Genomic DNA, 27,759 nt, shown 5'->3' on the forward strand with positions numbered 1-27,759 from the left:
TGAAAGAAAACAGCAGAGGCCTACAATATTCCACTGACAATATTTAGGGAGGAAAAAAAAAAAAAAAAAAAAAAAAAAAAAAAAACATTTAGTATGATTAATAATGGGTTGAAATTGCGTCATGCAGGAATGTGACACTGATTTGTTTATTAAAGTAATGCTATATGAAAAACAAATGTGTGCGTGGTTTATCACAAATGCTTCACTTAAGTCTTAGCAGAGTTAACAATACAAGGTTTCACATACAAGAAAAATAAAAGATTCTGCCTCTTTTCTACATTTTATTAAGAGATACAAGCCAAAAGGTGAAATATTTAACTAAGAAATCTGCCTAGAAAAATTCTAGTTTACAGACCAAAAAATTACTCACACCTGTAAGCTGCAGATGTGTTCTGAATGAGGATTAATGTTTTTTGCATCACTACTAGTACTTGTGATTTATGCTGCTAGGAAGAACATGATCACAGCGAGGAGAGCCAGAGAGAAGAAGAAAATTAAAGGTTTAATGCTTTAATAAAATATTACTATATATTTTTTATTTTTTTAATGTATGTTCTGTATCCCAGGATCATTTTTGCTGTTACACATGCTGACTCACTTGATTCATTACACTTCTGTAGTTGGAGTTTGTCTTTTTAACTATTTCTCCATCCTGTAGCCTCCCCACCTAAATCAGTCTTAAAAAGTCTGGGTTGTCTTTCTGTAAATCTATAGAAATTTAAACAGTTTAGGAAGGAAGGAAGATAGGAATGAAGGAAGAGAACTAACACTTCCTTATTCAGCAGATCTGTTCCCTGTAAGTATCTGGACTATCAGCTTGTCATAAAAAATATTTACTTCTCTGCTTGTCCTAGTGCTGCACAGCCTTTGCAGTCACAGCAACATGCAGCAGATTTTGTTCAGGTTTGGGCATAATAAACAGCACTGTCAACAAAGTTCTGGTCCCAGGCTCATCTTTCCTGTTGATACTGGATAACATGGAGAGAGAACAGCCTATTCTTAAGGTCTTGGACTCTGTATGGAGATCTGGTCCTTATGAACACTTGGGAAAAACCTCTCACAACTTAGACTGTGTATCTGTCCAACTGTCAACATCTACAGATAAAAAGATACAGAAGTTATCTAAATAGACCATCCTATTTTTAATAGACTGATTAACCTGTTACAGAAATGCCACTCAGTTCTAGTTTTCTTAGAGGTTGGTAGTTTTTACTATAACCATCACCTACTCATGCACATCAGAAAGCACCAACCTCTCCACCAGCAGAAGGAAGCAATATTATAAATATTAAAGAGAATTTGCACTATAGAAGAAAGGAGCTGCCTAGAGGGCGTCAGAAGAATCACGCACAATTTATATTGAGTTAAGCAGTGGCAATTTTTTCTGACTAATCAGGAAAAATATCCTAAGAGTTAGATCTAGATGCCTGTGGAACAAGCTCCCCCTCAGGGATATGGTGGAAGCCCTATTTCTTGCAGTGTTTAAAACTTGACTGGACACAGCAGTGGAAAAAACATTTTAGGGAGTGATCCAAGAACTAAATGACTTAATAAACCCTTTTTCATCTCTAATTTCTTCAAGCCTCTCCCAGTCTCACATGAGAATTTGTAGCAGTGCACTCACATCCTTTTAACACACAGTTGCACAATCAAAATCAGCACACTATGTTACTTCATGGAGTCAGTAAACTCTGTAATGGTTCTTCTGGGTCAGATAAAATGTTTCTCTTCACAAGTGAGATGACTGGTAACATTTATTCGTTCATCCATTCTCATTAGGGTCTATGTTTCTAATAAGCTGCTTTAAAATCTATATATCCAATTCTCCACAGCAAAACTGAGACTTTTAGGACAGCTAAGCCAAATGTATAAGAAAAGAGGTATTTTATGAAGGTCACATCAAAGAACCTTGAATAAAATACTCACTTTCTGGTCATATATTTTCTACAAGTTATATGAAAACTCTTTAAGAGATGTTTAAGAGAGTTAACTGTCTAGCTCTTTTTAAAGTGCTGTTAAAAGCCATCTCCCTTTAACTATAAAAAGACCCACAGCTAGCCATTATTCCTACAATGGGGAGCTCTGTGATATGTGTTCTGGAAGTGGCCTCCCCAAAACGTTTTGCAAACGAGCTACCTACTACCCACTATTGCCAGACAGATTCTCTAGGGCAGAAATGGATTGTGCAGAAACAGGTTTGGTGCAGAAATCAAGTAGCACTGAGCACGATGCCCTACTCCAGGCTGCTCCCAGCAGTGAGGTCCTCAGAGTGCAGCCAACAGCTGAGCTGCCAGGACAGGCACAGCCCAGAGCTACTTTTTCTCCACAGCTTTTCCAGATCTAACCTTGAGCATCAGCAAGCATATTTACACAGTAAATGGTAGGAGGAAAAGGAAGGGTAAGCAGTGCATGTATCTGTGCTGTTTCTGCATTCCCATCTCCTCTTTTCATCCTACCCTTGCAGTATCTTTGCCTGTCAAGCCATTTTCAATAACACTAAAATCCCAAATATCTAAGGCTCAACACAGAGGAAAAAACAATTGATATTAAAATTTACCTGTAATAATTGCTAAGAACAGTTCTTCTTACACAATAATGGCAGGATTTAGCAGTTCTACAAAAGCACACGTCGTAAGTGTGTTGACAGAATCAGGAACCATGTAACTTCAGTTATACAAAGCAATAGTTTCTGGCTGTCACTGTCATGTGTTATCAGACAAATAACATTTACATTTGTATAACTGTACACATATACTTTTATCCACATCTTCTCTATTTTAAAGTGTCTTCCTTAATTTTCATTGGCCATGGTAGTATTAAAAGCCTAAAATGTAGCAGAAAGCAGAAAATTGGCATAAAGCCAATGAAAAACGAGAAATAGCATCAGAGAACTTATGAAAAATATTTATTTCATTCAGGGGTATTTGAATACTATGACCATTCATCTACTACAACCTTATTAGAAAGCAAGTCATCCTTTTCTGATGTGCATGACAATTTGTGTGTTGGCTTTCTCCTCTGACATATTAATTTTCCTCATCAACAGAGACATTTATACATCTCAGGAGAGCAAAATATTGCATGAGTGTTTAAAAAAATCATTCTAGAACTAGGAAGTTATTCTCTCCACAGTGGGAAAATGCTTTCACCTTTCACAGAGTTTAAGGTCAAAGAGGACTGTCTAGTCTGGTCTTCTGTTTAAAATGAAGCATTAAAGTTTCACACAGATAACCTCTGTTAACCTGAAGATTTTGGTTAGAATTTCAGCAGACTAAACTCTTGCACAGTTAGAGATTCAAAAAGACAAAGGTGACACTGCCTGTTTCTTTCTACTAAACTAACAGGAATTATTGACATAGCTTAACGAGTATTTCTCACTCAGGCCTCTCTGTAAGGTATCAATTGCCTTCACTGCAGTTATTTGTATGCAGGTAGTATCTCTGAAATTCCCTTAGCCTATCTAGTTTGTAAATGAGGTCTTCAGAGTTTTTCCTGCTTATCTGAGATTTCTCAAAGTTGTTAAATTTGCTCTTGTTTTTAAAAATACACTCAGACAGCATTGATCTTTTTTCCAGGCAGTACACCCACATTGCTTGTTCTCTCTCCATTGTGTGGGAATTGCAAGCAAGCATACCTCTAACATGCAGGCACCCATGTAGAGATACATTTACTCTCTTTATGTGTTTTGGTGATTCAGTGCCTAACCTGAATATGTTAAACACTATAAAGATCGTTGCTCTTAAAGACTAACTTTCCCTGTATTATTTCTTCTTCAGTGGTAAACTGAAGTTCAGAGGATGGAATATTTTCATGTATTTCTATCTGTGTGATCTGGCAGACTCAAAGGTTTTTAAATCTTTAAATTCTTTCCTTCTCTCTCCTTTAGTCCATGAGATGTAGACAGCAGGAGGTGTAGAATATCTCCTTACTCCAGAAAACTACCAAACTTCAGATCAAATTCCAGGCTGCCCTACATGAAGTAGAGGTGGGGGCACAAAATGGGACTGTGTCTATATCTCTTTTCTAAAACTGTGCTGATCAGTGTAGCCTAATGTCAGTCATTGTGCATAAATTATGGCCTTAAAGGAGCTATGTAAATACTTCCTCTCACTAGAACAAGTAGAAAGCAGACAACCACTGCCAAAATACAATTCAGTTCTTTTTTGGTCTCAAAGGTAGGGCAGCTATGCATTCCTCTTTAACCAGAAAAAAATGCAAAAAAAAGATAATGGATGACAATCTGCATCTTTTAGCTTCTCTATTCTGGTGCTGCATTTGATAACTCTGTTCTATGTCTGTCAGCCTTTAACAAACACAGAATAGGCATTTCAGTAAACATACACAAAATTTTTAAACTAATGCAAAAATATTGTGTCTGAATCGTATTTTTCCAATACTTATATACTACGACTATCCAAAAATCTCCTGTGGGTAGAAATTACTCCACTCTCTTGGCCTGGACTCAGGGACTGGTCTCTCAAATCTGGCTCTCCAGGGCTGGCCATGGTCTGAATGTGTTTCTCCTTTGTCTTAGGAAAGCAAATAGGGGAAGTAATCTATCTATTTGGAAGAATTATATGATTAAGAAAACTTCTGAAAGCTATAACTAGTTTCTCAATTTAGCAAAAAATCCTCTAAACCATTGTTTGAGTATCTGTAGAGCTCAAATATCTATGGCTAGAAAGACAAAATTCAGTCTAGAGAAGCAAGTCCTTTTGGCTGTGTCTGCAGAAGTAAATTAAGCAGTGCCAGGAAACATTCCCAGGCAGAGGAACACAATCATCTGTACTATTAAATTGCTGAAGTGGTCCTTCACACCGTTTTGGCTGAGCAACAACTAGCACTCTCCCAAACAACTCCCAGACATGGTTTGGTCACTGGCATGGGCCAGGAAGCATTCCTGGTAGTAAGAACATGGGCTTTTCCATGCCAGTTGGCCGCCGTGCTGGAGAACAGTCCTAGCTACATTTTATTTTGTAGTGAAGACACAGCTTCGAGTACCCCAGCCAAACCTCATTATGATTTTACCAAGTTATATTTTTTAAATGCTCTATATGGGGGCAATATGAGCAATATTTACAAGTAATAGATTACGTCTAGATTAATCTATTAACTGCATTAGGCATGGTGTCACCCCAGTATATATGACTGCCATCATCCCATGCCTAGTTAGAAATGACGGTTCTCTGTGCACTTGGCCAGTCATCTCTCCAGAGCCATAGACCTGAGCTGCATGATAGGGGTTAATCCACACCACATGCTTTAGGAACCACATTTTGCTCCCTGCTATAGATATCAAAGATCATATAGATATAGATTGCTCATTTTCATAAGGGCTTCTTGTTAGATTAAGAAAATAGGGAGTGTTCCCTGGCACAAACCTGTGGCTAAGGATACACACATTGCAAGGTAACAAGGTCTGAGCTACCTTCAACTGAACTAGCTTTGATCCTGACACACTCATTAGACAAAGAGTGGGACTTCAGCCTTCTTGTGGGACTATTGTTTTAGTAAAGGAGGAAAAAAAAGAAGGTTCACAGTTACTGCAGAGGATTTCCTAAGTGGCTGCTGCAGATGGCTGTCCCTAAACCGCCCTTCAGACTTGGTACATGAGGCAGTGCACATGGCAAAACCTGACCAGAGATGTCCCCACTCCTTCTGACAGAAACTGTGGGAAATTATATTGAGAAATTACATTAAGAAATACTGATGTCCATGAGGGAGAATTCAGAAGTTAGCAAAAGAGACAGTGCAGTTGCCCATGATGTTTTGACTCTCTATCTTCAGTGTGGTATATTCCAGAATGCAGCTTAATGGTGGCCTATTATTTCTTGAATAATGCAATAACCACTCCTTTAGTGACACGAGTCATATATTCAGCTGAATAACTTTTCTAAAGAATCAGAGTACCAATTAAGTGGATCACCACAGCCTTTCTTATTTGGAAAAGTGAGCAGATGTAAGGATGTGTTTGATGTCAAGCAAGTGCTAGAGAATTCAGTGAAACAAAGGACAGATTGCATCATCAAATATAATCCTACATAAGAGGATCAAGATAAACACCAAATCTACACACCAGCTTCATGCTGAGGTTCCTCAAAGTTTTATCATCAGAGTTTACATTTTGACAGCTTGTTTCACATTACAGCCTCATTTCAAAGCATGCAATGGGAGCCAGAATTAACTCAATGCCATTCAACATGAAGTGACTTATTTCCTCTGCCCACCCACTGGATTTTGCAAGACCTAATGGGCTATATTTCAGTTTTTGAAATTGCAGAGTTGTAAGAGGAAACTTTAAATCTTCCAAGAAACTATTAGACTGTGTGTACCTCAGACTAACCTATATCACTTTCCCTATTTACACCTCTTGCATATCCACACAATTTACTATTCAGAAATATGTTTACTACTGAAGAAAGGAATACATAGCAGCACATTGCGTTTTACTTATTTTGTTTCTTTTTGGTTTTTTCTTTTTAATACAGATCCTGAGTCAAGAAGGTAACTAGGCCTTATTTTAGTAAAGCACTGCACTTGTTTAACTTATTCCTTAAATATGTATCCCACCGGTGAAACAACTTTTGATCTATGGCCTTAAGGACTTTGATGAAAGAAAGTCTTTTTGAAAGTCAAAAAAATTATCTAAGCTTAAAAAAAAAATAGCCTGTTAGAGCACTGCCATCTAGTTAGATGAGTGTATACAACATACCCATTTGTAGTGCTTACAATGTCTCAATGCACAGTACACTAGACTACCTGCAGAAAATGTTTGTGGATAATCACTAACAGCTAATCAAAGGGACCTATTGTACCAGTTCCCTTGGGTTTGTAAAAACCTAAGTATATAAAGAAAAGTAATTAAAGAAAAGAGAGCATAAAAGCCCTGGCAATTTTGGGATCCTGCAAAGCATAAGCAAATTTGTGTTGAACTTTGTTAACTTGTGCTGCAATACAGTAAGCCCCCTCAATCGCCGCAGCTTTTGACAGTGCTGCACAACTCATGGGAAGCAGTGAATGGTAGAAAAAGGCTGTTTTTCAGTAACCCAAGTCATATATGAACCTCAGAACCCATATCTGATTTAAGCATGATGTTTTAATATGCAATTTTTTGAGGGAGATCACTAAAAGATTGCACTTGAATGTCTCAGGATTTGACATAGTACCTATTGTACACCACGCAAATGAAAATGCTATGAAAACAGACTTTAAAGTCTGAAATAAAACAAGATGCAATGTACTTATGGAGTGATACAAACTACATTTAAAAAAAAGTGGTGTTCTGTGCTACTACAGATGTGAAATCCTTAGCTGCTTGAAAAAGTTAAGAACTGTGCTACTAAAAGGACTGCACTTGCCATTTGACTACGGCTTGTCTATCTTCCTATATCAAGGTGAGGAACACAGTCATGTCTGGATTTTATTTTCTGATTAATGTGGATAAATTACTTTGATTGTGTAGATTCTTTGTTTTCTGATTGAGAAGTGTGCTTTCCTAAAATGCATTATTTTAATATTGTCAGTTAAGTCCAAATAATTCCTAATACAAATTACTTTCGTATTGCAGAAGTATGACAGATTTAGGATGTAACAAATTGTCATTTTCTTTAACAGGTCAAGTATCTGGTCTTTATTTTCCATTACCTCGCACTTGTTTAGCAACCCAGTTTCTTGCAGCCTTGACCAGATGCTTTGGATCCTTCCAGCATGTTCAGGGTGATTAGCGTAGTTGCCACACATGCACTGGTGCTTCAGCATCAGACTGTCATACACAACACCTTCAGCACAAAGACAACACAATAAGAAGCAGTAAGTGAAACAAATGCAAGTTATACATTTCATGTCATGAATACTATAGCACAACTGGATTTTATTTGACAGTTAGAGCAAGATGAAGATTCTGAATCTTAAAACTCCTTTCCTCTAGGAGACTCTGAATTTTGACTTACAAGGTACATCTTGTAATACTGATAAGGCAAAAATGAAATCTCAGGAAATTATACTAATAAATACAATTAACTGTAAAGAACAAATTAAATTGGGTGGTGTCTTGTTAAAGCTTTTATGGGTAGAAATCATTCAGTCCTATTACCGAGCCCCTTGTTTTCTCTTTCTCTAGTGTGCAAGATCAGTGAAGGCTGTTAACTTGTATATAACAAGAAAGGGTTATATATTTATAGCAGTGTAAGGAAGATGATCCAGAATAACATTTTAAAATAAAGTTTGAAATGGCAGTGCCACTCTGTATTTGTACTGCTTAACTAATACTATATTAATTCCAGATCTCAAAGTGTATCAGATGAAAGTTTCAGCTGGTTGCAGCAGTGGCAGCCAGAGTCCTCTTTCATTAAAAAGAAAAGTTCCACCCACTACTCAATTAGGACCAAATCCTGTTGTTAGACTGCAATGCAAGGTTCTTTTTAAATTTTCTACGCTCATTTATTCAAGGACAGAACAACTTTATATGGAACAGCTATCAATATCACATTGCTCTGTAACGGTGTATTGGGAGAAAAAGAGAAATATTAGCAAGGAGACCCAAGCTAAACTCAATTTTCAAGGCTTTCAAACCAAGTCTGAAACACTGAAAAACTATTTTATTTATTTACTTGTTGTTTGTATTTCTACAGAAATGCCTGGAACAAAAAATATTTTCCTTACCCCTGTGAACCATTTTCATTTGGGAAACATTTTGATTTTTCTTCCCTTTACAGTTGAAAGGGACTCAAATTAACAGTTTCTTCAAGCTGCAAAACTTGGCATTCAAAATCTCTTTCTTTATGTGCCACTACTACTGGGGATGCCAACACAGTTCTGGGAAAATTGTGCTAGCCTGCTACTGAAAAGACAGCCAGTGAAGAAAATACAAAATTAAAGTCCAGATTCAACAACATGTTCAATACCACCCTTATTTAGTAAATTCTTGAATGGATATTGAATTTAAGAAAGTGTTTAAAAACTCTACTGAATAAGAGTCTGTATACATTGTGGGCCACGCAAAGTTAAGGTTGAGGTAATTCAGTTAGAAGTCAGCCATAAATTGTGCTGCTCTAGAAATATTCATGCTGCCATATTTCCTAGCTCATGCACTTTAGAACTGATCCTTTGGGATTTTGCTATTTAAGCCAAATTGATAATCTACCAGTTATGTTTAGCATAAAGAGAACACAAACATAATGCCTATGTGCAGCATGACTAAGCTTATGTGAAATGATTATCTAACAAACAAAATAGTTCATTAGCAATAAATTCTTTTATTTACTTTCTTGGTTTGTTTTCTTTTAAAGAAGAAGAAAAAACAAAAGAACCAGTGAAAATCTGGAGTTAATAAACTAATGCAGCTTAAAATCTCTGCTGGCACTGTCAAAGCAGTTAATTATTTCCTTTCTCTGCATTATTTTGCTCTGTACTGTCTATAAGCTTTGCTGCTCTATTGTCATATTTTATAAGATATTTGAAATAGCAAGTATGTGCACAAATATGTGTGTGCTCACATACCTTGCTTTCTTTTTCTTGGCACCCAAAGTTTTAATTTCTAGTCTGTTACACACCCAGATTGTACAGTTGCCAGTGGTCATATCGTTAGATAAGAAAACTCTTCCTCTCATCCCCTTGTTTAACAGAGAAGGTGTTTAGATGCTAAATGTATGTACATCAGGACTTTCAGAAGCTCTTAGGTAGAGTAAGCAGTTGGATATCCAATGGATCTGAATGGAAACACTTGTTAAATGTTAACAAAATAGGCTGAAATTTGAAAGTATCTCCTGCCTGCCACTCTTTCAATGAAGGTTTTATTGTAATTATCAGGTCAATGCTACCTGAAGGTTTAGGTTAGCACAGTCCAAACTGCAGTTAATAGAAAAAAAAAAAAGAAAAAAAAAAATCATGCTATGTTATTATACAGAATCAAGATGGTATGTAATAATGACAGGTTTTGATTACCTGTATCAGGGTTGCAACTAAAGAGTGATTTTGAAGTGAAATGCTGAATCTGGGTGTTTAGGATACCTCCTCTGTTTGCCATAGATATAAACATCCTTTTCTTAGTCCATTAGTATTATTTCTAAAATAGGATATAACTAAAACCATAATGTTATTGTATGTGAATTATTTTGTCTGAATCAAAAATCAGTTTAATTGGATCAGGTCAGTATTGCATGGCAGAAGTATCTGCCTCAAAATTTTAAATGCTACAATATTCACAGCACTGAGTGCAAAAATTATTTCTAAGCAGGATCAACTGACTTAAGAAAAGGCTGAAGTATATGCTTTCATTTATTCAAGCATCTAAATTGGTTTAGGATGTGCAAGTAATTCAGATGTGTGGTTGCTGGTCATACAGCACATGTGCTTGGTACAATATCACAATGCAGCAGTAGATCTTACTGCTAAAAATAGCCTGTAGGATTTCCCTAACAGGATTCAGCCAATAATCTCCCCACCCCCACAAAAAAAAAAAAAAAAAAAAAAAAAAAAAAAAAAAAAAAAAAAAAGAGAGAGAAAGAAGGAGAGAGGGAGACAACTGTTTTCAATTGCAGACTGCTGTGAAATATTAATAAAAGATGGCTATTCTGTCTCTCCAGAACAAATGCCTACAGCCAGATTTTGCTCTCAGATTCCTTGTGTAAATCTGAGCAGCTCCACTGAGGCTGGTGGCTTTATTCTGGATTTACACCAATATTACTGAGGTCAGAATGTGGCCCTGGTGACACACTGGAATGGTGACACCACTGAACCATATAATGATAGAGGACACAGGACCAAAAAACCTGAATTTGCATTAAGTCAAAAACACAAGGTCTTCCTGGTGAGGACTCATTCTTTTCAAAATAATTTATTTGGGTCAGCTTCTTTTAATATTTTAAACAGAGGGGAGAGCAAGAGACTTAAAAATTACTGGCTAACACCATGCTTTGAAGAAGGTGAAATGCCCTGGACAACAACAGTACCAATAAGAAAACCCAAGGGAAGAAAATCTAATAAATTATTCAGAAGAAAAATCTGAATGAAATAATGTCAAATGTTCTGTAAATCGTCTAAATGAACATCGAGTAGACTTTATATTTTTTTCCATCTTTAACTCAGATATTGTGCATATACTGTGTATATGTTGCATAGCTCTCTCATAATCATCACCATTCTGATTCCCTTCAGATATTTGTCTAAGATCATTTTCTCACACGACACACAAAAATATAAGCTCATTTTGATCCCCATCCGCCACAAGAGTTTTCCTTCTACCTTTTTTCTCTTCCAAGAATATATTGTCTTTAAATAGGAAAAAAACACACAACAGTAAGAAATAATTTAAGTCAGGTAGGTGTTCTTACATTAATTTCTGAAGTCTGAATTATATCTCACTTCATGTTGTACTAAAATTTTCTCCCTTTCCACCCACCCATTCCCTCCTTCCATGCTTTTAAAACGGTAGTGTTGCAACTGCCTGTGGGCAATGGCTAGTTGCATCTAGTGCTCTCTTAAGGGAGAAAATCATTGAACCACAGGATATCTCAGGTTGGCAGGGGCCTCCAGAGGTCTGTAGCCCAATCCTCTGCTCAGAGCAAGTCAGCATTGTGATCAGACCAAGCTGTTCAGCACTTTCATCCAAAAGGATTTTAGAAAGGCTGTATAAGAATAGGTAAAAGCTGGGTCCGGGTTTCTTTCTTTCCACTGACCAATGAATAGGGCACCATCCAGACCCAGGAAATACTATACACAAATAGAGCCATTCTGTACCATACCATACTGTACCGTACCATAGCGTACCATATGGTAATAATACATATATAGATCTAGTTCTAGTTTCTATTCACAGAAACTGTATTAGAACTGTTGATGCTGCCAAGTCTCTGTTCATTGTCACTCCAGAGGTGTTAATCTCATAATATAGAAAATAGCTCTGTTTTCAATGTACTCACAAACTGCACTGATAAAGATTATATATGTAAGATTATAAGTCTAGAGGTATCTCAGGGGAAAGGATTTCTTCAAGCAGAAAGGAAAGGCTTCATTGTGAATGCAGAGGTGTGTGCTCTGTTGGATCTGCAAACTGGTCAATCGGCCAGGGGGTACTAGCTGTTTGCATAGATACAGCTACAGCACTGCACTATGTCTTCAGCCAGTACCTAGAGATGTAGGTACACAGTAGAAGTGGAGAGCCAGAAGCATAAAGTTGTAGAGAAAGTGAAAATGGGATTTATTTCTTTAATGCATAGAGATGCTTATCTTGAAAGAGCTGTAGAAGGGGAAAAATAAGATTCAACAAAAGAAGAAACAAGATTCAAGAAAAAGATGTTTTGGATTTGAAGAAAGGAGTTCAGCAAAGGACTGAGAATCTCAGTTGGAATAAGACTCATATTTTCTCTCTTTCCTTCTCTCTCTCTTTCAAATTGCTGTTGTTCATGTAGCAGTGCTTTACTAAAGGGGTAAGGTTAAACTGTCTGCCCAATCTTAATACACCCTGAATCTGTATATTGTGCCATATGCATTTCCACTGCAGAACCTATCAGGCTTCCTTGAGTCAGATCTCAAGCTCTTTATGCCTGGTATGTCCAATTTCCTGACAGCATCTCTGTTCAGAGTTTGTCCTACAGCATTTAATTCCTTCTCTTACTCTTTCATCTCAACTTCATAATGTCTTCTTTCTTGATCAGTTCCACTAATGCCACAAGTCCCCAGATACATGTAACCCCATTGACCCTAATCTCCTTTCTGGGGACTTATAAAGGAAGGTGTCAGCAAACCTTAGCAATCAAACTGAAATAAGAGTCATTACTTTTGTAAATCATTCAGCTTTTCCAGTGGAACTGCAGAATTTTGAACAGGACATGGAGGCCTACATACAGTGATCTCACTTTTGGTGTGCTCTGTGAATCTTTCAGAATGAGTTTACAATGTTTTGGGGACTCTATGAACCACAAGTAGAAAAACAGCGGCCTGGTTTAATAATCCTGTCTATACACAGCTGGTCTTTTTGCAGAAACTCATGGAAAGTGAATTAGCATGTTTCTTTCTGTACAATCCAAATGTTTCTTACCCAGCAAGTGAAATTCCTAAATTTAAAGAAGAAGAAAATCTTTCACTTTGTCACCTTGCATCCATTTACCCACTTACTTGCAGTGTTCTAAAGATATCTTTTTTGCATTTTTTTTCTTTAAAATAAGAAATTTTTGCTTTCCAAGTTCACATTCTAATTAAAAAGATAGGAGTGCATGCTGTCTCACAAAGTCACATACAGCACCCATTAAGGACTCCATCTGACATCAATCCGTGGTCGCGACTTGAAGAGCTGTAAACTTTCAGGGGCATAGCAAGTTCTGCCAAATGATGTGAAAGAATTAATACATCTGGCAGAAACCTGAATAAACAGTATCTCCAAGTTCTGGAGGTCCAAGTTTTGGGTGTTCTAGTCATTCTGCTTTGGGCAGCCCAGGCCTTACCTATAGGAGATGCTCCCTGAGTGACTGGACTGCCCAGGGCCCGACCATAAAGCCTCTCTCTGTAGACTCCACACAGGTGGAATGAAAGACACCCGATTTGTAGCCAAAATCATCTTTCAGTCATGGCTACAGTTTTGCTCCTTCTGTAGGGAAAGTAATCTTGTAGCACAGACTAACTTGTCAAATGATGATCTTGAGAATTATATTGCAGCTTTCCTACTTACTGGTCGTCTTTCTTCAACTTATTGGTGGCCTCTTCACTAAACAGGCAACAAGAACACAGAGAAAAGAACCAAAGGATAGGGAAATGAAAGAAAAGCTATAAATGACTTAAAGGCACCAAAAATGCACCTGTTGCTATATTGCCAGAGCCAGTGAATGATAATAATTTATGACTGTGTGAATATTAACCCTGTGATTTATCAGCTGCACTGGTTGACTTGATGCCAGTACAGCATCATAAAGCTGAGGAACAGTAAGGCTAAAACTGAATGCATTGCAGCAGGAGGTATTTGAGGCATTTAAATCTGTTGATCCTACATGAACAAACGCATTTGCCCTGCCTATTAAAAGCAGTCTTTAGGGAGTCCTACCAGTTGTGTAGACATGCTGGCTGGGCTGGTCCATGTCTGGGAGAGGTAATGTGGAATCAGTGGGGGAAGACGGGGTCCTGGACACCGACCGATGTTTATCTAATCCCGCCATGCCAACTGTAGCCATCTGAGCCTGGTAGATTTGCAACTGGTGGACACGCCGATGTGCCAGGAACTCCTGTTTCCAAGAAAACAGCACAGTAGAAAGAAATGTGAGACGGGATCAAGTAAGACACTGAGGGAAACATGTCAACAAATTAAGTTCATTAGGTCAGGGCTGTAATAAACAGTGTGGAAAAAAAACCCCACCAACTCGCACCTAAGACCTAGTCAATAAATCCATTCAACAGATGTTTTCACACTGACAGTGTGGGCTGCTGATTTTGCTGGAGAATAGGTGATGGCAGGCAACCTGTCAGTTCTCCCTGACAGAGGAAAAGACAGCTACAATGCAGAGGCTTATAAAAGACAAAAGTTTTTATAATACATAGAATACACAATATGATGTTAGAATATATATTTTATGAGTCTACACAAATAAAAACAAAATCTGCCTACAGCACTGAAAGTGAAAAGCAGTGTCCTTATTACTCAGTACCAAATTTGCTGAGCAACCGTGAGTCAAGTTTCTACAGAGGACTGAGTTCCCTGAGTGCTCTGGAAAAGAGGAACAATTTGCACATAGGATTTCAAGAATCATTTAGAAATTCAGGAATTGTTACATAAGATCCCACTTAGGGACCATCTTTTTTTGTCATAACTGCTGCCAACTGTAGGCAGTGCCAAACCCTTCAGGAAAGGTAGGCAGGTAAAGACTGAGACAGAGCAGAAAGGAAGATTTCCTCCTCCGTTTTGTTTGTCAACAGATGGTGACTTTTGCTGACATGACAAAGGCTGAAACCCTGCTGAAGTTGGAAACCCTGAAGTCAGTCAAAACCTTGGCATTCACTCACTCCATACAGTAGGTTTTCTTTGCAAGCCCTTTTCTTTCTGTTGGTTGGTTGGGTGTTGTTTGGTTTTTTTTTTGTGTGTGTGTGTGTGTGTGTGTGTGCATATAGTCCTTGGACCTCAACAAAAAGTTAATGCAAGAAAGAGATTTCCAAACCACATTACAATATAAATTCAGTTGAAATTCACACTTCTGTCTTAGAACCGCAGACTCTCTTTATCCTCACCTGGTCTCAGTATACATATATGCAGGTATATGTATGGTGTACACATGGCCTTTTTTGTTGTTTAAACCCCGTAACAATTAACAGTGCTGTATGCTGTTGCCTGGGACAGCAGCAAGAGGGATTGCTGGGTGCTCGGAGGTGAAACCGAGTTCAGGCTGTGTGGGAAGGCAGGTGGGAGTAGTCGAGAGTACCCCAGCCCCTCACGTGCTGCAAAATGAATCCACAGCTCATGGGAAGCGAGAATGTCTACCCTGCATGTAAAGAAAGAGGCCTTTACCAGAACGAGTGCTCATCAATAACAACTGAAATGAGAACAAATGCCTTTAAAAGGCAGCTTCAAAACCCACATTAATATCTAGGGTCACCACTTCAGTGAAAAGACATAAGGTCATGGGAAGGGTAAACCACTTGGGACCCTGTCTTAAGTGACTAAATAAAGAAAGAAAATATGAGTAAGCTAAAAGAGCTTTTACAAGAAGTGTCTTGGTTTGGGGTCATTGAACTATTTCTCTTTCTTTAAATACAATCCCCAACTTTTCCTATTGCTTTTTTAATACATGATGACAAGATGGTGTTATATATTCCAGGAAATATCAGTGGCATCTGAAGAAGTCTATGTATTCCATTTCCTTATGAACATAACTTAACATTCAGGAATCCTTTCCTGAAATGCTTAAGTGCCTTGGTTTTACTTCACTAATTATCTTAATTGTGATAAATTTTCAGAGGAGCTATTTTCTGTGCTCCTAGGCATACACATCTTTTGTAACCTTTGCTGGAAGTCTGTGTGATTGGAAAGAAGTGAAGAATGCATGGATGCGATTGTGTTTCCATATTTTCCTTAAGGAGAACAGAAGTAGATAAATTCCTCTGTGGGGATTTAGTATTCACTTTTGTCAGTGCTGGCTTAGTGCTCAATAAAGAAGGCACAGGAGGTATTTTGCTGTCTGTGGCACAATTGCTCCCTGCATGCTAGGGTCAAGTGGTGACAGCAGCATTGTCTGTCTGATGCTAGTGTATTCACCATCTCCTGCCTACTATTCCAAAGCATGAGAGCTAGCTGAGCAGTATGGAAGAAGCCAAACTCCTACCTGCAGGAGCCCTTCCTCACAGAGAGCTTTACTGCCATACATGAAATCAGCAGAATGGCTGTTATTTCTGCTGCTCTCCTCAGCCTCATAGGTTCCATTCATTGTGTTAATTAAATAGCTCGTATCTGTGTAGTTCTTCAGTCAAGGGGATTTTTGATACTGATTAATGATAATTCATTAATTGATCTGATAATTTCTAGAGTGCAGAAGACAAAAGGATTTGTTCCCTATTGGAATGTTCTTCAAGCTAATAAGCTACTCTGGCAGTCTGTATTAAACAGTATTACTCAAGTATACTGCTTAAGGAAAACTTGGAAAGTCAGTTACCAGTGAGGGGGAATTCACGCTTTACACAAATGTTTCTGTTTGGACTTTCCTCAGTACCAGGCGACTCTGAGGTCTTATCCTTTAGAGCTGCCTTGTCTGCCTTTCTTTTGCTTTCAAACTTCACTTGTGCAATACCTGCACAACCTTTTTCAGTGACGCTGTAAGTTTTGCATTCAATCAATATCTAATCTATCCAGGTCTCTGACCCAAAAAAGTCAATTTAAGTGGGTTTGGGGTTTTTTTAAATGGCATCTCGAAGAAGAAAAAAAAGCAAAGTCTGGAATATGACAAGAACAGATATTTTGGGAAGGTATTCCTACCTTTGCTTATAAAAAGATTAGGTGTTTGTCTACGTAAGCAATAGAAATAGTACTTTTTTTTTCAGGCATATGGACAAATGAAGTTACATTTTTTTAATGCTAATCAACCTGTGTGAACATCACCTAAGAGCCAGCCAGCTACATATTTCAGCAATTTGTCAAAGACCAAGAGAGAGCCTGTTCTTGCTCTCCTATATTTTGCTGCTAAACTGTGTTTTGTTTATATCATTCTTCCCTCCTCAAATGAAACCAGACACATACTTAGAATTTGACACATGTTTATCAGCATAATCAGTCCAGGGAAGGAGAAGAAATTTGTGGATGGTTAGATGGAAAGCTGCACGACACCTGTTTTAATTTCTGAGGTCACGGAAAAATGTCTGCCTGTGAAAAACCTTTTAAAATTTGTTAAAAGTGCAGTAGTTTGTCTCACAAGGCTTACACTGAGGTTTGCTTATATGCTCTGGTGACTTCCAGATCCTTTAACTGTAATTTTAAAAACTCTAGGCATCAGCAAAGTTTGGACTTGTTTAGGTTTTAGTCAAAGTTTTAGTCTAACTTCCTGATGAGGTTTCATGTTACAGACAACAGGCACTCATGAAATACATATATTTTTTCCAGCCACCTACATATTTATGCTGTGAGCATTTGAGATACTTTGTGTCACACAGACAAGTGGATTAATGCAATGAGTAATGTGGATAATCAACACATTTATCTGGCTCCCCAAATGCCCACCTGGCCTCTGGAAGGGATTAAAGAAACACAATGAATTCATCTTCAGGTTTTATGTGCTACAGCACTGCAAACACATGTCCATCTCCCCAGCAATATGACAAAAGCAGTATTTGCACATCTGCAGGGTTAGTGATTTGTGTGAATATATTTGGAGCATTTCTGAGGTAACCTGAGCCCTGCCTGCCCGGCATGGAGCCTGCTAGTTCCAGGTGCCTGAGATTAGTTCATTAGTAGAGGCAAGCAATTAGGGCCTCTGCCAGAAGGAGTGGAGGGTCATTCATCGTCTTCTCCAGAAACCGTCTCAGGCCCTCAGTAATTATTTTGAGGATTTTTTTTAGAATCAGTATCTAAAGAGAAGATGACCCTTTTAGAGGCACAGGAGGTAAATATTTGTTATTCTCCTAGTATTACTGTAAGGTTTGTTGTTTAGAAGGAGCTGCAATTAATTTGGATTCTGAGGATTTTAGTGAGAATTACTTCCTTATTTCTACTGGCTGAGAGAACTGGTCACCCACAAGTGTATTCAATTGGATTGTTAGATGGTCTGTATCAGATGACAAAGCATAGGTGAATTGTCTATGAATTAATGCTCCTTCAAGCTCTTAAATTTTGTGGAGAAAAAAATGTGGGGTTCACCCATAAAAACTTTTCTTGCCTCTCAGCACTCTGCTTCTTAATTTTGTTTGATATGTTTACATTTAGTTTAATCACAACTAAATAAATCCTAAAATTGCTATGTCTGCACCATAATCCTAAGTGGGTATGGGCATATGCACTCCTCTCTTCATGGTTTATGCTTTGGCTTTTTTTTCCTTGTTGTAGAACATATTTTTCTCCTAATAAATTCAAAATTTGCTATTCCTAATAGTGAGATTGCTGCTTATAGTCTCTCTTACATCTGTAGCCCTCTATTGTTGTGCCTCTACTGCATTCTGCTACAGTATGAAATGTGTGCTATGCCTATTAACTATTAAAAATCATTCATGTATCACCCATTCTCCCCCAAAGACCTTTAATGCTACTATCCTTCCAAGGTTTTTCCACTCAAAACATTTTTTGTGATCTGTTCACTAGTTATTTTTTTCTTATAATGTTCACATTGTTTTCTGAAAACTATCCAAAGGACCAGTTATTACCAACAAGGAAAAAATACATACATGCTGCACATGTACTTTTCCTCACTTTCGCCCTAAGTGAGGATGAAAACAAGACCTGCCCGGTAGGAAGACCTTCTCCTTCCAAGTATTTCCTCTGAAGTATATTGCTGCCTTGTCTCACTCCATGGCTGCTGTTGGACGCCCTGCTCCTTAGCCTCTTCCAGACCCCCCCATAGCAACATGGGAACAGAGTAACTTCAGGTCCTGCCATTTGCTTTCCCTACCACCTTCCTACTTTCCCACTGCAGTTGTAGCTGAATGCATCCAAGGGGTGTCCAGGCCAGCCAGTGGCTGCATCTAGCAAAATGGCCTCTCCTTGCAGCAAACAGAGCTCAGTCCTGCGTTTAAGGTCCTCGTGATGGCTGCCTTGGCCCAAACCAAGACAACATCATCCAAAGTCTCATTCAGAAATCCTGGGCACCCAGAAACTTCTCATACAGATCAGATGTAGCTAGGTAACAGTGCTTCAGAAATCATGGACCTCATGGAAAATAGTAAGATTGACCGTGGTTATCCTCAGAAGTGACAGGACAAAAAACAGAGACCAATGAATTTCTAAACAGGGAGTATTGGTACAAAAAGAGCTGTAGGTAAGCAGAAGTTCTAGCACTTTTGAACCAGAAGTTTTGTGAACTACTGTTCTGCCTACCGTCCTCAAATAAAACTATAACTAGTTGCCCTCAAGAACTGGGCAAAAATAGTCATGAGGTCTTCTCAAAATATTTGTGTGAACAAATGTGAAAGTGTAGGAATGGCTTATCTCTGTCAATCTATACAACCTAAAATAGAAATTAGTCTGAGATATCATTGAAAATGAGTATGTTGAGAGATCCTTTAACTGCTCTGTCACTTTCTCCACATGTGGAGAAAACACATGTTTAGGAAACCCTACCAATACTATTTTTGACAAAACCACATGTAAAGCCACAAACTTCCATGGTCATCACTTTCAAAAAAATCATTATCACCATCTGAAATACAGTCAGCCACAAATTCAGAATCAGCATTTTTATGAAAAGTAAATAAATAGCAAGTATGCATACAGACACATGGACTGAATAGGTAGAAATGGGTTTAGAGAAAGCAAAAGCATAGACAGGAAGAAACAAGGCAGCTAGCTTTGAGGCATCTGGCTATATTAGGTCACATATTATCAGGATGTTTATAGAATTTGGTTTTCTCTTGTAGTAATCCGAGGAACCCAATGTTGACTAGAAAATGGGTAAACAGAAGTGAAGTTTTATCAACTGAATGTTGAGTGCAGATGCAGAATGGTGGTATGAAAGCCATACCCCAGAACTGCCTAGAATTCTAGGCAGAAAAAACTTGACTTGGGAAGCAACCTGTTGGCCACAGCAAAACAATCCTGTGCCCTCTGCCCTCCCCTTGTCTTCTGGAAGACTGTAGAAAGGCTTATTTCAGCTGCTACCAAGGTAGATCTTAGTGCTTGGGGTTGCCCTGCTGCAGTGACTGCCCAGAGCATGGTTTTTTGTTTTTCCCCTCTGCAGAGGTCTCTGCCCCTCTCCTGTCACCCTTCCTAGTGTCCTTCTAAGGTGGAAGCACCTTTGGGATGGCAAAACGTGTTATAAAAATTACAACATTTTTGTTTAGTGGGCCAAGAAATAGGGGAAGAACAAAGACTCTTAATGGGGTGACAAGACTGTTCTCTTTTGTCATGTAGGGGAGGATGCATTCCCTGCCTTGGGTGGCATGACCAAATGTGTGGGTCAAGGCTGGGGTCACATCCATTGACTCTTGTTGTAGGACATGACAGCAGGGTCAGGAGCCTACCTTTTACCCCTACTGTTGCACGGGGAGATGGGTGGGTTGCTGACCTTCAGTTTCAAAGGGAGAGATGGTAAAAGTTACCTCCCTTGGATGGAGAATTTCCAAAACCCTGAGCATCTAAACATGAGCCATCCTGGTCCAGTGTAGGTGAGGAATCAAGATGGCCGTATAGGTCGGGAATTTTTCAACTATCTTTCTGAAGAAATATGAGCCAGGCAGTCATTAAGTTGAAGACTGGCATGTTTAATAAGAAAGGAGTGATGGGAAATGGTGTCTGGGAGTGAGAGCAAGGAGGGCCCTAAATAAAGAGCACTTTCTACTGCAGTGAAATTCCAGGAGTTCAGCTGAACTGCTGTTTTCACTCCCCATTCCTGCTCCTGCAAGGCCTGCCTTCTCTGCTCCTGACATTGGCAGGTTCTCGACTTCTGTCACTTCTGCTAAAGTGCTGACTCCGCAGTGTGTGAAGCACGCATCCAAAGAAAATGCAGCACCTCTTCAAAAGCTTGCACTCCCAGCTGAATCTTTTCCTCACTTTCTGACTCTCTTGGATATTTATTATAAATATATAAATAATTGGGAGTACAAAGAAGGGGAGAAGGGACCATCAGAACAGCTTGTGCATTGTTTTGTCAGTTTTTTTATATAAAACCTCTTTAGAAGATTCTTGTTACTTTATGGCTCTTACTAGAAATACCACAAGACTTTCCTGAAGTCATTTGGTGCTTTCCAAAACCAGAATACAGAGAAGTGCAGAAATGAATACCAATGGTAAAATACAGTTGTCCGCATGTCTTGCTCTAACTTTTCAGTATTAACAAGTGTTTGCTTCTTTTACTTGGATGGGAAGAATAAATAGGCTTTATAATAGCATTTAATGGTTACAACCATCTAATCCTAGCAGCTTTCCAGCAGACATTCAGCTAAACTGTTAGTTGGACAAAACTAATTAATGAAAAATCACCTGTCCCACCTGTTTCATTGTTCTGGGAAATATCACCCAACTGTCTTCAACAATATTGGCAAAACATTTTGGTGTTACTTTATGCTGATCATTTAAACCACTTCCATTTTTTTGCTGTTCACTGGAACTGTTTTTCTTAGTAGACTTATATGGGATTTTTTGAAGTGAAGAATCATGAGTTTGGCCTTTACACAGAGAAGTAATAGTCTCCAGGCTAAATTCAGCAGCAGCCTGGCTAAGTTCTGTGTTTTCTGCGTACTTCAACAAATTCTGCTTTAGTTTTATAGGCAACTCTACCGAGTTTGGGATTTATTGTAGAATTAATGGAAATTACTTGTGTCTGACATAAAAAGAGAAAACCTTGGAAAACCCCAGTCTTCAATATGGAGTCCACACACACTAACAGATCAGTGTCTAAGTACAAAATCATAAGGGTGTATAGAAGCCCTCTGCGGATGCCTTCTCTCTCATATGGAGGTACATGAGGTCAGAATGGGGAGCATCAATGGACCATATGGTCAGCCAATATGAGAGCCATAATCAAGATGTTTCACCAACTTTGTTCTCTATAGATGACCTCCATAGAACACTGTATCTAATGCACAAACTCCAACGGGTATGTGTACTGCTATTGCCTGCACCAGAGCTCTTCTTACACAAACCATCCATTTCTATTGTTGCCTGTGTGACAGCAGAGTTGTAACCTGATGGATACCAGGTTCCAGTCTTTTGCTGGAGGACTTCTGCCCCTCTGAAGGTTTCAGAGAGATATATTACCAAATCTCACATCTTACATCACTGTGGTTAAAATATCAACACACTTCCTTTCTGTGGATGGAAAAAAGGAGAAAGTATTACGAAATAAATCTTTTCAGATCTGTTCTATATACCTATAAAGTATTTTGTATACTTGAAGAATGCTGTATATATTTATAAAATAAACATATTTCTGCAACAAACAAGTACAGACTGTTGTACTTATTTTTAATTTTATTTGGAATAAAATCAAATTATTTGTAATTTGAACAAAATTTAGCTGAACACTTGAAGATTTCTTTTAAATATTTCTTGAAACCAGAAATGCTCCTACTATATGCTTCTCAGCATAAGGTTTGCTGCTTTTAACATGTGGGAGAATTGCAGGAATGGGCAAACTGAAAATGGCAGGGAAAACCCTTACATTTGCTGACTTAGAAATGACTAGAGGGTTAAAAAGAAACATGGAAAATAGTATGTGCTAGCTTAGCACTAGGTATATAATGCAGACTGCAAAATAAATTCTCCAATTTCTCATTCCTTGAGCAAATCTTGGCCCTCAAAATGCAGACTACAGTTCAGAAGAGACCATTGTACTTGTATTTCATGGGAAGGATGAATGAATTTATCTGAACTTGTTTCATCTCAATATTCTTCAAATACCCCCTCTAAAAAGTAAAAAAGGGGCTAGATAGCTGTCACAAGGAGGGATGTGGATGACTGAAAGGGACCAAAATGAAGAGAAGAGAGGGAGCAGTATTTCAAAATCCAAACAGCTGAATATTGTAAGCTCCAACCTCTTCCCTTCTCACCCTCTCTCTTCTTTATGGTAATGCCCTCAATTTTCTTTCTGTTTTTAAAATTTGAAAGCAGTTTTGCTTGTATGTTCAACTATCTCCCAGTCCTTTCTTCCCTTTATTCTTTTTCCATCAAAAGCCGAGTCTTCCATGTATTCACATCTTCAGAATCCTCAAATATCATAAGATATTACAACAATTACAAGAAATGGAAACAATAGAAGTAAAAAGAATACCAGCTGAGAAGTGAGGGCAATAAGAACACTTGTTCCAGTGTAGCACTTCTGGAAGGTGGTTCATTGATTTGATCACACTACATTAGCCAACATGAAGTTTTTTTCTATCTAGAAGACATCTCTAACTGAAGTATATAGGACTAACTTACAGGAAAAGAAGTCTGAATTACAGGAAAAGAAGTCTGAGATCAAAGGACACAAAATTAGAGATCCTAGTCTATATTCCTCATCTGGGTTCTGTTACTCCTTACTGTGATCAATGTCCATTCTGAAACAAAAGAAAACACAATCTTAGGTAGATTAATTAAAGTTTTGAAAACTGCCTAAATATAGAATGAAGATAACTTTCTCCTTTAAAAAATGGCTATTTTTTTTTCAGAGAATGGCTGCATAGTACTCAGTCTCTTTGTTTTAAATGTCAGCTGAGATAGTGGTGTCTTAATCTGTATATTGGGGAAGGCAGCCCTGAAGATCAGCTCCATTGCTGGTGCAGTCCCTTAAAGCACACCCTGGGTGTAGCCTGATAGCACCCTGGGAGAGCATCCACATGCTGGAGGTTGTTTTGGAGCCGGTGCCTGAGCAGAAAGACCACAAGTGGTTAGGAGGAGGCAGATGAGCCAGCTGGGAAGCACAAATCCAGCATCCCAAGAGCTGTGCAGCCAAAGAGCAGAGGACTTCCAGTAATTCTCAGAAGAAAGGACCTGATAGTCAGTGGAGAAGGTAATCTCCTCCAATGATAAATTATAATTTATAACACATTGTAGCTCTGTTTTGAGGTCAGACTGGATTATTTACACAGATCTAAATCTAGATAGACTAGAGGGGAATGAAGACTTTTATTCTGGATTTTCACTGGGATATCTGAAAGGAGGGTCTGGCACTTCAATAGCTGTTTTTTAAAGCAATGCCCACAAAGAAGAGAGATGGTCTTCTTGCAGCCACTCAACACTTGGAAAAATATATATACTGGAAAATATTGCACCAAATCAATAGCCACAACTTTTAACTACATCTAGTGAAACTTGGGAGGAGGGAGAGAGGGAATCCTGGGAAGAAGTCAAAGGAAAATGTTAAATCTAATTGTTGTATTTAGTTGGCCTTGTCTTGTGACAAGTTTGTTATTATGCAGATTTCCTACCTGCCACCTTCCATGGGAGGATTTTACAAAGTGAAGTTATGCAGGCAATTCCCCTTGCTTCTTACCTCTTTATTCCTAATTATGTTGGCCCTGTGTTCACTCAAGATAACATTATAGCTGTCCCCAAATGCTCTAGATTAGGGGCCTGTGACAAATGAAATCTTTTACTGCTTGGATTTTTTTTTTTTTTCAATGTTTTCAGAAGTGTAGTTACTAACATGCTGAAAACAAGGCTGTGCTTGCTTATTGCCTGACAACAGATTATTAGTTTTAAAATATTTTCATGGGCATAATTTCTTAGATGTCCTTTTATCTTCACATAGATATATAAAATAATGTCACACAGGATGGTTTGGGGTTTGGCCTTTTTTACTGAGCTTTTTTTTTTTTTTTTTTCTTGGAATGTCTTTTTTCTTCCTCTGTAATAACTTTTATGTATATGATGCATATACATACCCCTTGCGCATATATATATATATATATCTCTATCTATATATATATCTCCCTTGCATGATGCCATCCTATTAAAGGTTATCATGAAAATAATCTGTAATTTATCTGCTACATAGAAAGTATTTTTGTGTGGAGAGACCGAGGTGGAAATTATGAACCCAAAGTGAACAGGGATTAGAAAGCCTGATTTCTAAATCCTTCCTTTAAGCATTGAATCAGCAGTATATCTGTTGCATCAGTAATATTCTCCACTTCTGGCTTTTTAATTACAAAAGAATGCGTCACTGTGGCTTTCAGTGTTTCTTATTACAACAGATAGTAGTAGAGGTACAGTCTGATGTTGGTTTGGTTTGTTTGTGCTGGATTTGGAAAAGGGTAGGAGAAAGAAGTCAGACCAACGGGCACTATAAACTAGCACAACTTTTAGGCATTAAAGCATCCACACTCAAGAGCTTTAAGCTGGATACAAAAGGGCTCTGGACAGACTGGCTGAGTAAAGGAGGGCTGATCATCCCTGCGACCCACACAGAGCCATTGTGGTGAAATGGCCCCAGAAACTTCTCAGCTGTTGTGTCTTTGGGGTCATTGTTGTGCTCAGTCTTGTTGGGAATATCCAGCCTGTTTTCCTTCCAGCCTCTGAAAGGATTAAACCTACTCAGAGATGCCAGGAGGAAAGGTGGTCCCGTAACAAGGCTCCACAGCCAACCCTCAGGGCCACTGTGAGTCCCACGAGCATGACAGCAGCGCTCCAAGCCAGACAGTGCCAAAGCGCTCCCGATAGCTGGCACCCCGCATCCATGCCACCTCCATCGGGGGTGGCCTGCAAACCCTGTCAGCCACGAGGGACCTTCTGAAAAAGAATCAATATTGTTAAACGTACCTTAGACCCTTGGCAGAGCTGCAAAGGTGAGATGAATGCTTGGGGCTGTGTTCAAAGCATTGGGTCCTGCCAGCCCAGCAAAGTGCGTTGCTGTCAGAACCCTATGAGACAGGACACATTTGGAGGTTTCTTCCTGGGAACCACAGGGGATTAAACCAGATCTGATTGTAATATCAATAGATATGCTAAAACACTGCAGATTTAGCCCTGAGACCAACCGGAGAGCTAACACTGTCCAGAGGCCTAACCTCAGGCAATGGCTCCTTCACTCTCCTTTTCCAAATCCTCCTCTGACTACGTGTGTTGGGGTTTCTCTTTGCTAATTTGCTCTTACTTTCAGTATGCAAACCTAATTAAAAGCATTTAAACACTTAATAGTGACATTCCAAAAAGGGAAAAATATGTGAGATTGTGGTTGAGCTTCTGAATTTACAGACAATTTTAGAAAGATCCACGGGTTTCATCATAAAAATTCAGATTCACACATCCAGGTGGCTCTTTGGACATTGAAATGTGCTATACACGTGGATAGAATTTATTTCAAAAGAAACTAATTGCTGTTACCTGACATTTTTAACTTATTTTTTCAGTCAGTCTGTCGAGAATTTAGAAGCCTTTTACAACACAGTTGGAAGAAAGAGACAGGACTGTTTTTCAGTTTTCTTCATGTGTGTTGTGATGTTGTGAGGCATCAATCTAAGCTATGACTAGCCTTTTTTTTCTTTTTTGTTTTAAACCTGGATTTAAGCCCTGATCATTGTTGCTGTCATACAGCAATATTCTCCAATGTTGTAATACAGTACATCCTAAAGAAGTTCTGGGGATTTATTCTTTTTGGGGGAGGGATCATGAAGTTGCAAGACTGCTAGTAAATTTTATATAAACTTGTTGATTAGCTGGAGAATTCTCCTGATTTTAGGTATATCCAGGAATTGGTCCTGATACAAACCCCCAGATAATGCTTTGAAATTTGGGTTCAGTATAATCAGGTGGAAGCATCTGCTACCTTGTCTAATCTGTAGCATATTTGTGTGTGAGAGTAAACAGTTACTGGAGCTCCATTTTAAAGCTGTCTATATTTCTGGGGTAAAATCTGTAATACATGGAGATTCAACATATTATTTCAGTACAAAAAGTGTTACATGAAGTTACCCAAGCTGATAAGGCCAAACTCTTTTGAAAACCAATTTTTACTAAGAACAAAATTCATCTTACTATAATGGAAATAACACACTCCAATTTTACATGGCAGGAGGAAAAATACTGTGCTAATTTATGAGTAGATGCCATCTGAAGGCATTGAGATTTCAGGTCTATTGAATCTTAACCAAAAAGACCTGGGGAATATCCGAGACAGAAGCTAGTTGGTAAATTAATCTCTGCTGTTATTAGGCATTCACATCACAGGCATTTATTTGTGTCTACGTAACCTCAGCCAAGAGAGGGAATACAGGCTGTGAGTGCTGTTGTAGGCAATGCATTCCCATGGAGGAAGCTTGGGGTGCCCTGTGCATGTACTTGCTGTCTAAACCAGAGGTGTGAGTCTTCTCACCCAATCTTTGCATTTTAATGAGAAAGGAGAGAGCAAGAAGCCCTGAGCAGGGGGCCATGGCTGGCTCCCTCTGGCTGTGAAGTGTTTGCATCCCTGGTGTTTGTCTTCTCAGGGGCAGAGTGGGTGTAAGAGCTTCTCCTTTTCATTTAAGAAAGGGTTACAGGGCCATGCTGCCGAAAGAGCTACACCAGAGGCTGGAAGCCCCAAGAGAGTTTTGGGTCAAGTTAGGTTGCTTTAGGAGGATTTGGATCTCTGAAGATGTTTTGTTTTCATTCTTTGAATTAAAATTTAATTTAAGTCATTGAAATACATAATCCGTCTCTGAGGAATGATGTCTTATTCTTGTCTCTTAGAAGAA

General features: G+C 38.6%; 1 protein-coding gene across 1 annotated transcript in view; it reads right to left on the reverse strand.

Moving 5' to 3' along the window:
* The window catches only part of HDAC9 (histone deacetylase 9), a 281,056-nt gene that overhangs the window by 129,972 nt on the left and 123,325 nt on the right, over window positions 1-27,759 (reverse strand). The window contains exons 13-14 of the mRNA XM_026843099.1: window positions 14,033-14,210; window positions 7,645-7,778 (exon numbers count right to left, since the gene is read on the reverse strand). Of these exons, the coding sequence (XP_026698900.1) occupies window positions 7,645-7,778; window positions 14,033-14,210 (312 nt within the window). The remainder of the gene's footprint in view (window positions 1-7,644; window positions 7,779-14,032; window positions 14,211-27,759) is intronic.

This window comes from Athene cunicularia (assembly GCF_003259725.1).
Source record: "Athene cunicularia isolate RWA chromosome 2 unlocalized genomic scaffold, athCun1 chr2_part1, whole genome shotgun sequence".
NCBI classification, from domain to species: domain Eukaryota; kingdom Metazoa; phylum Chordata; class Aves; order Strigiformes; family Strigidae; genus Athene; species Athene cunicularia.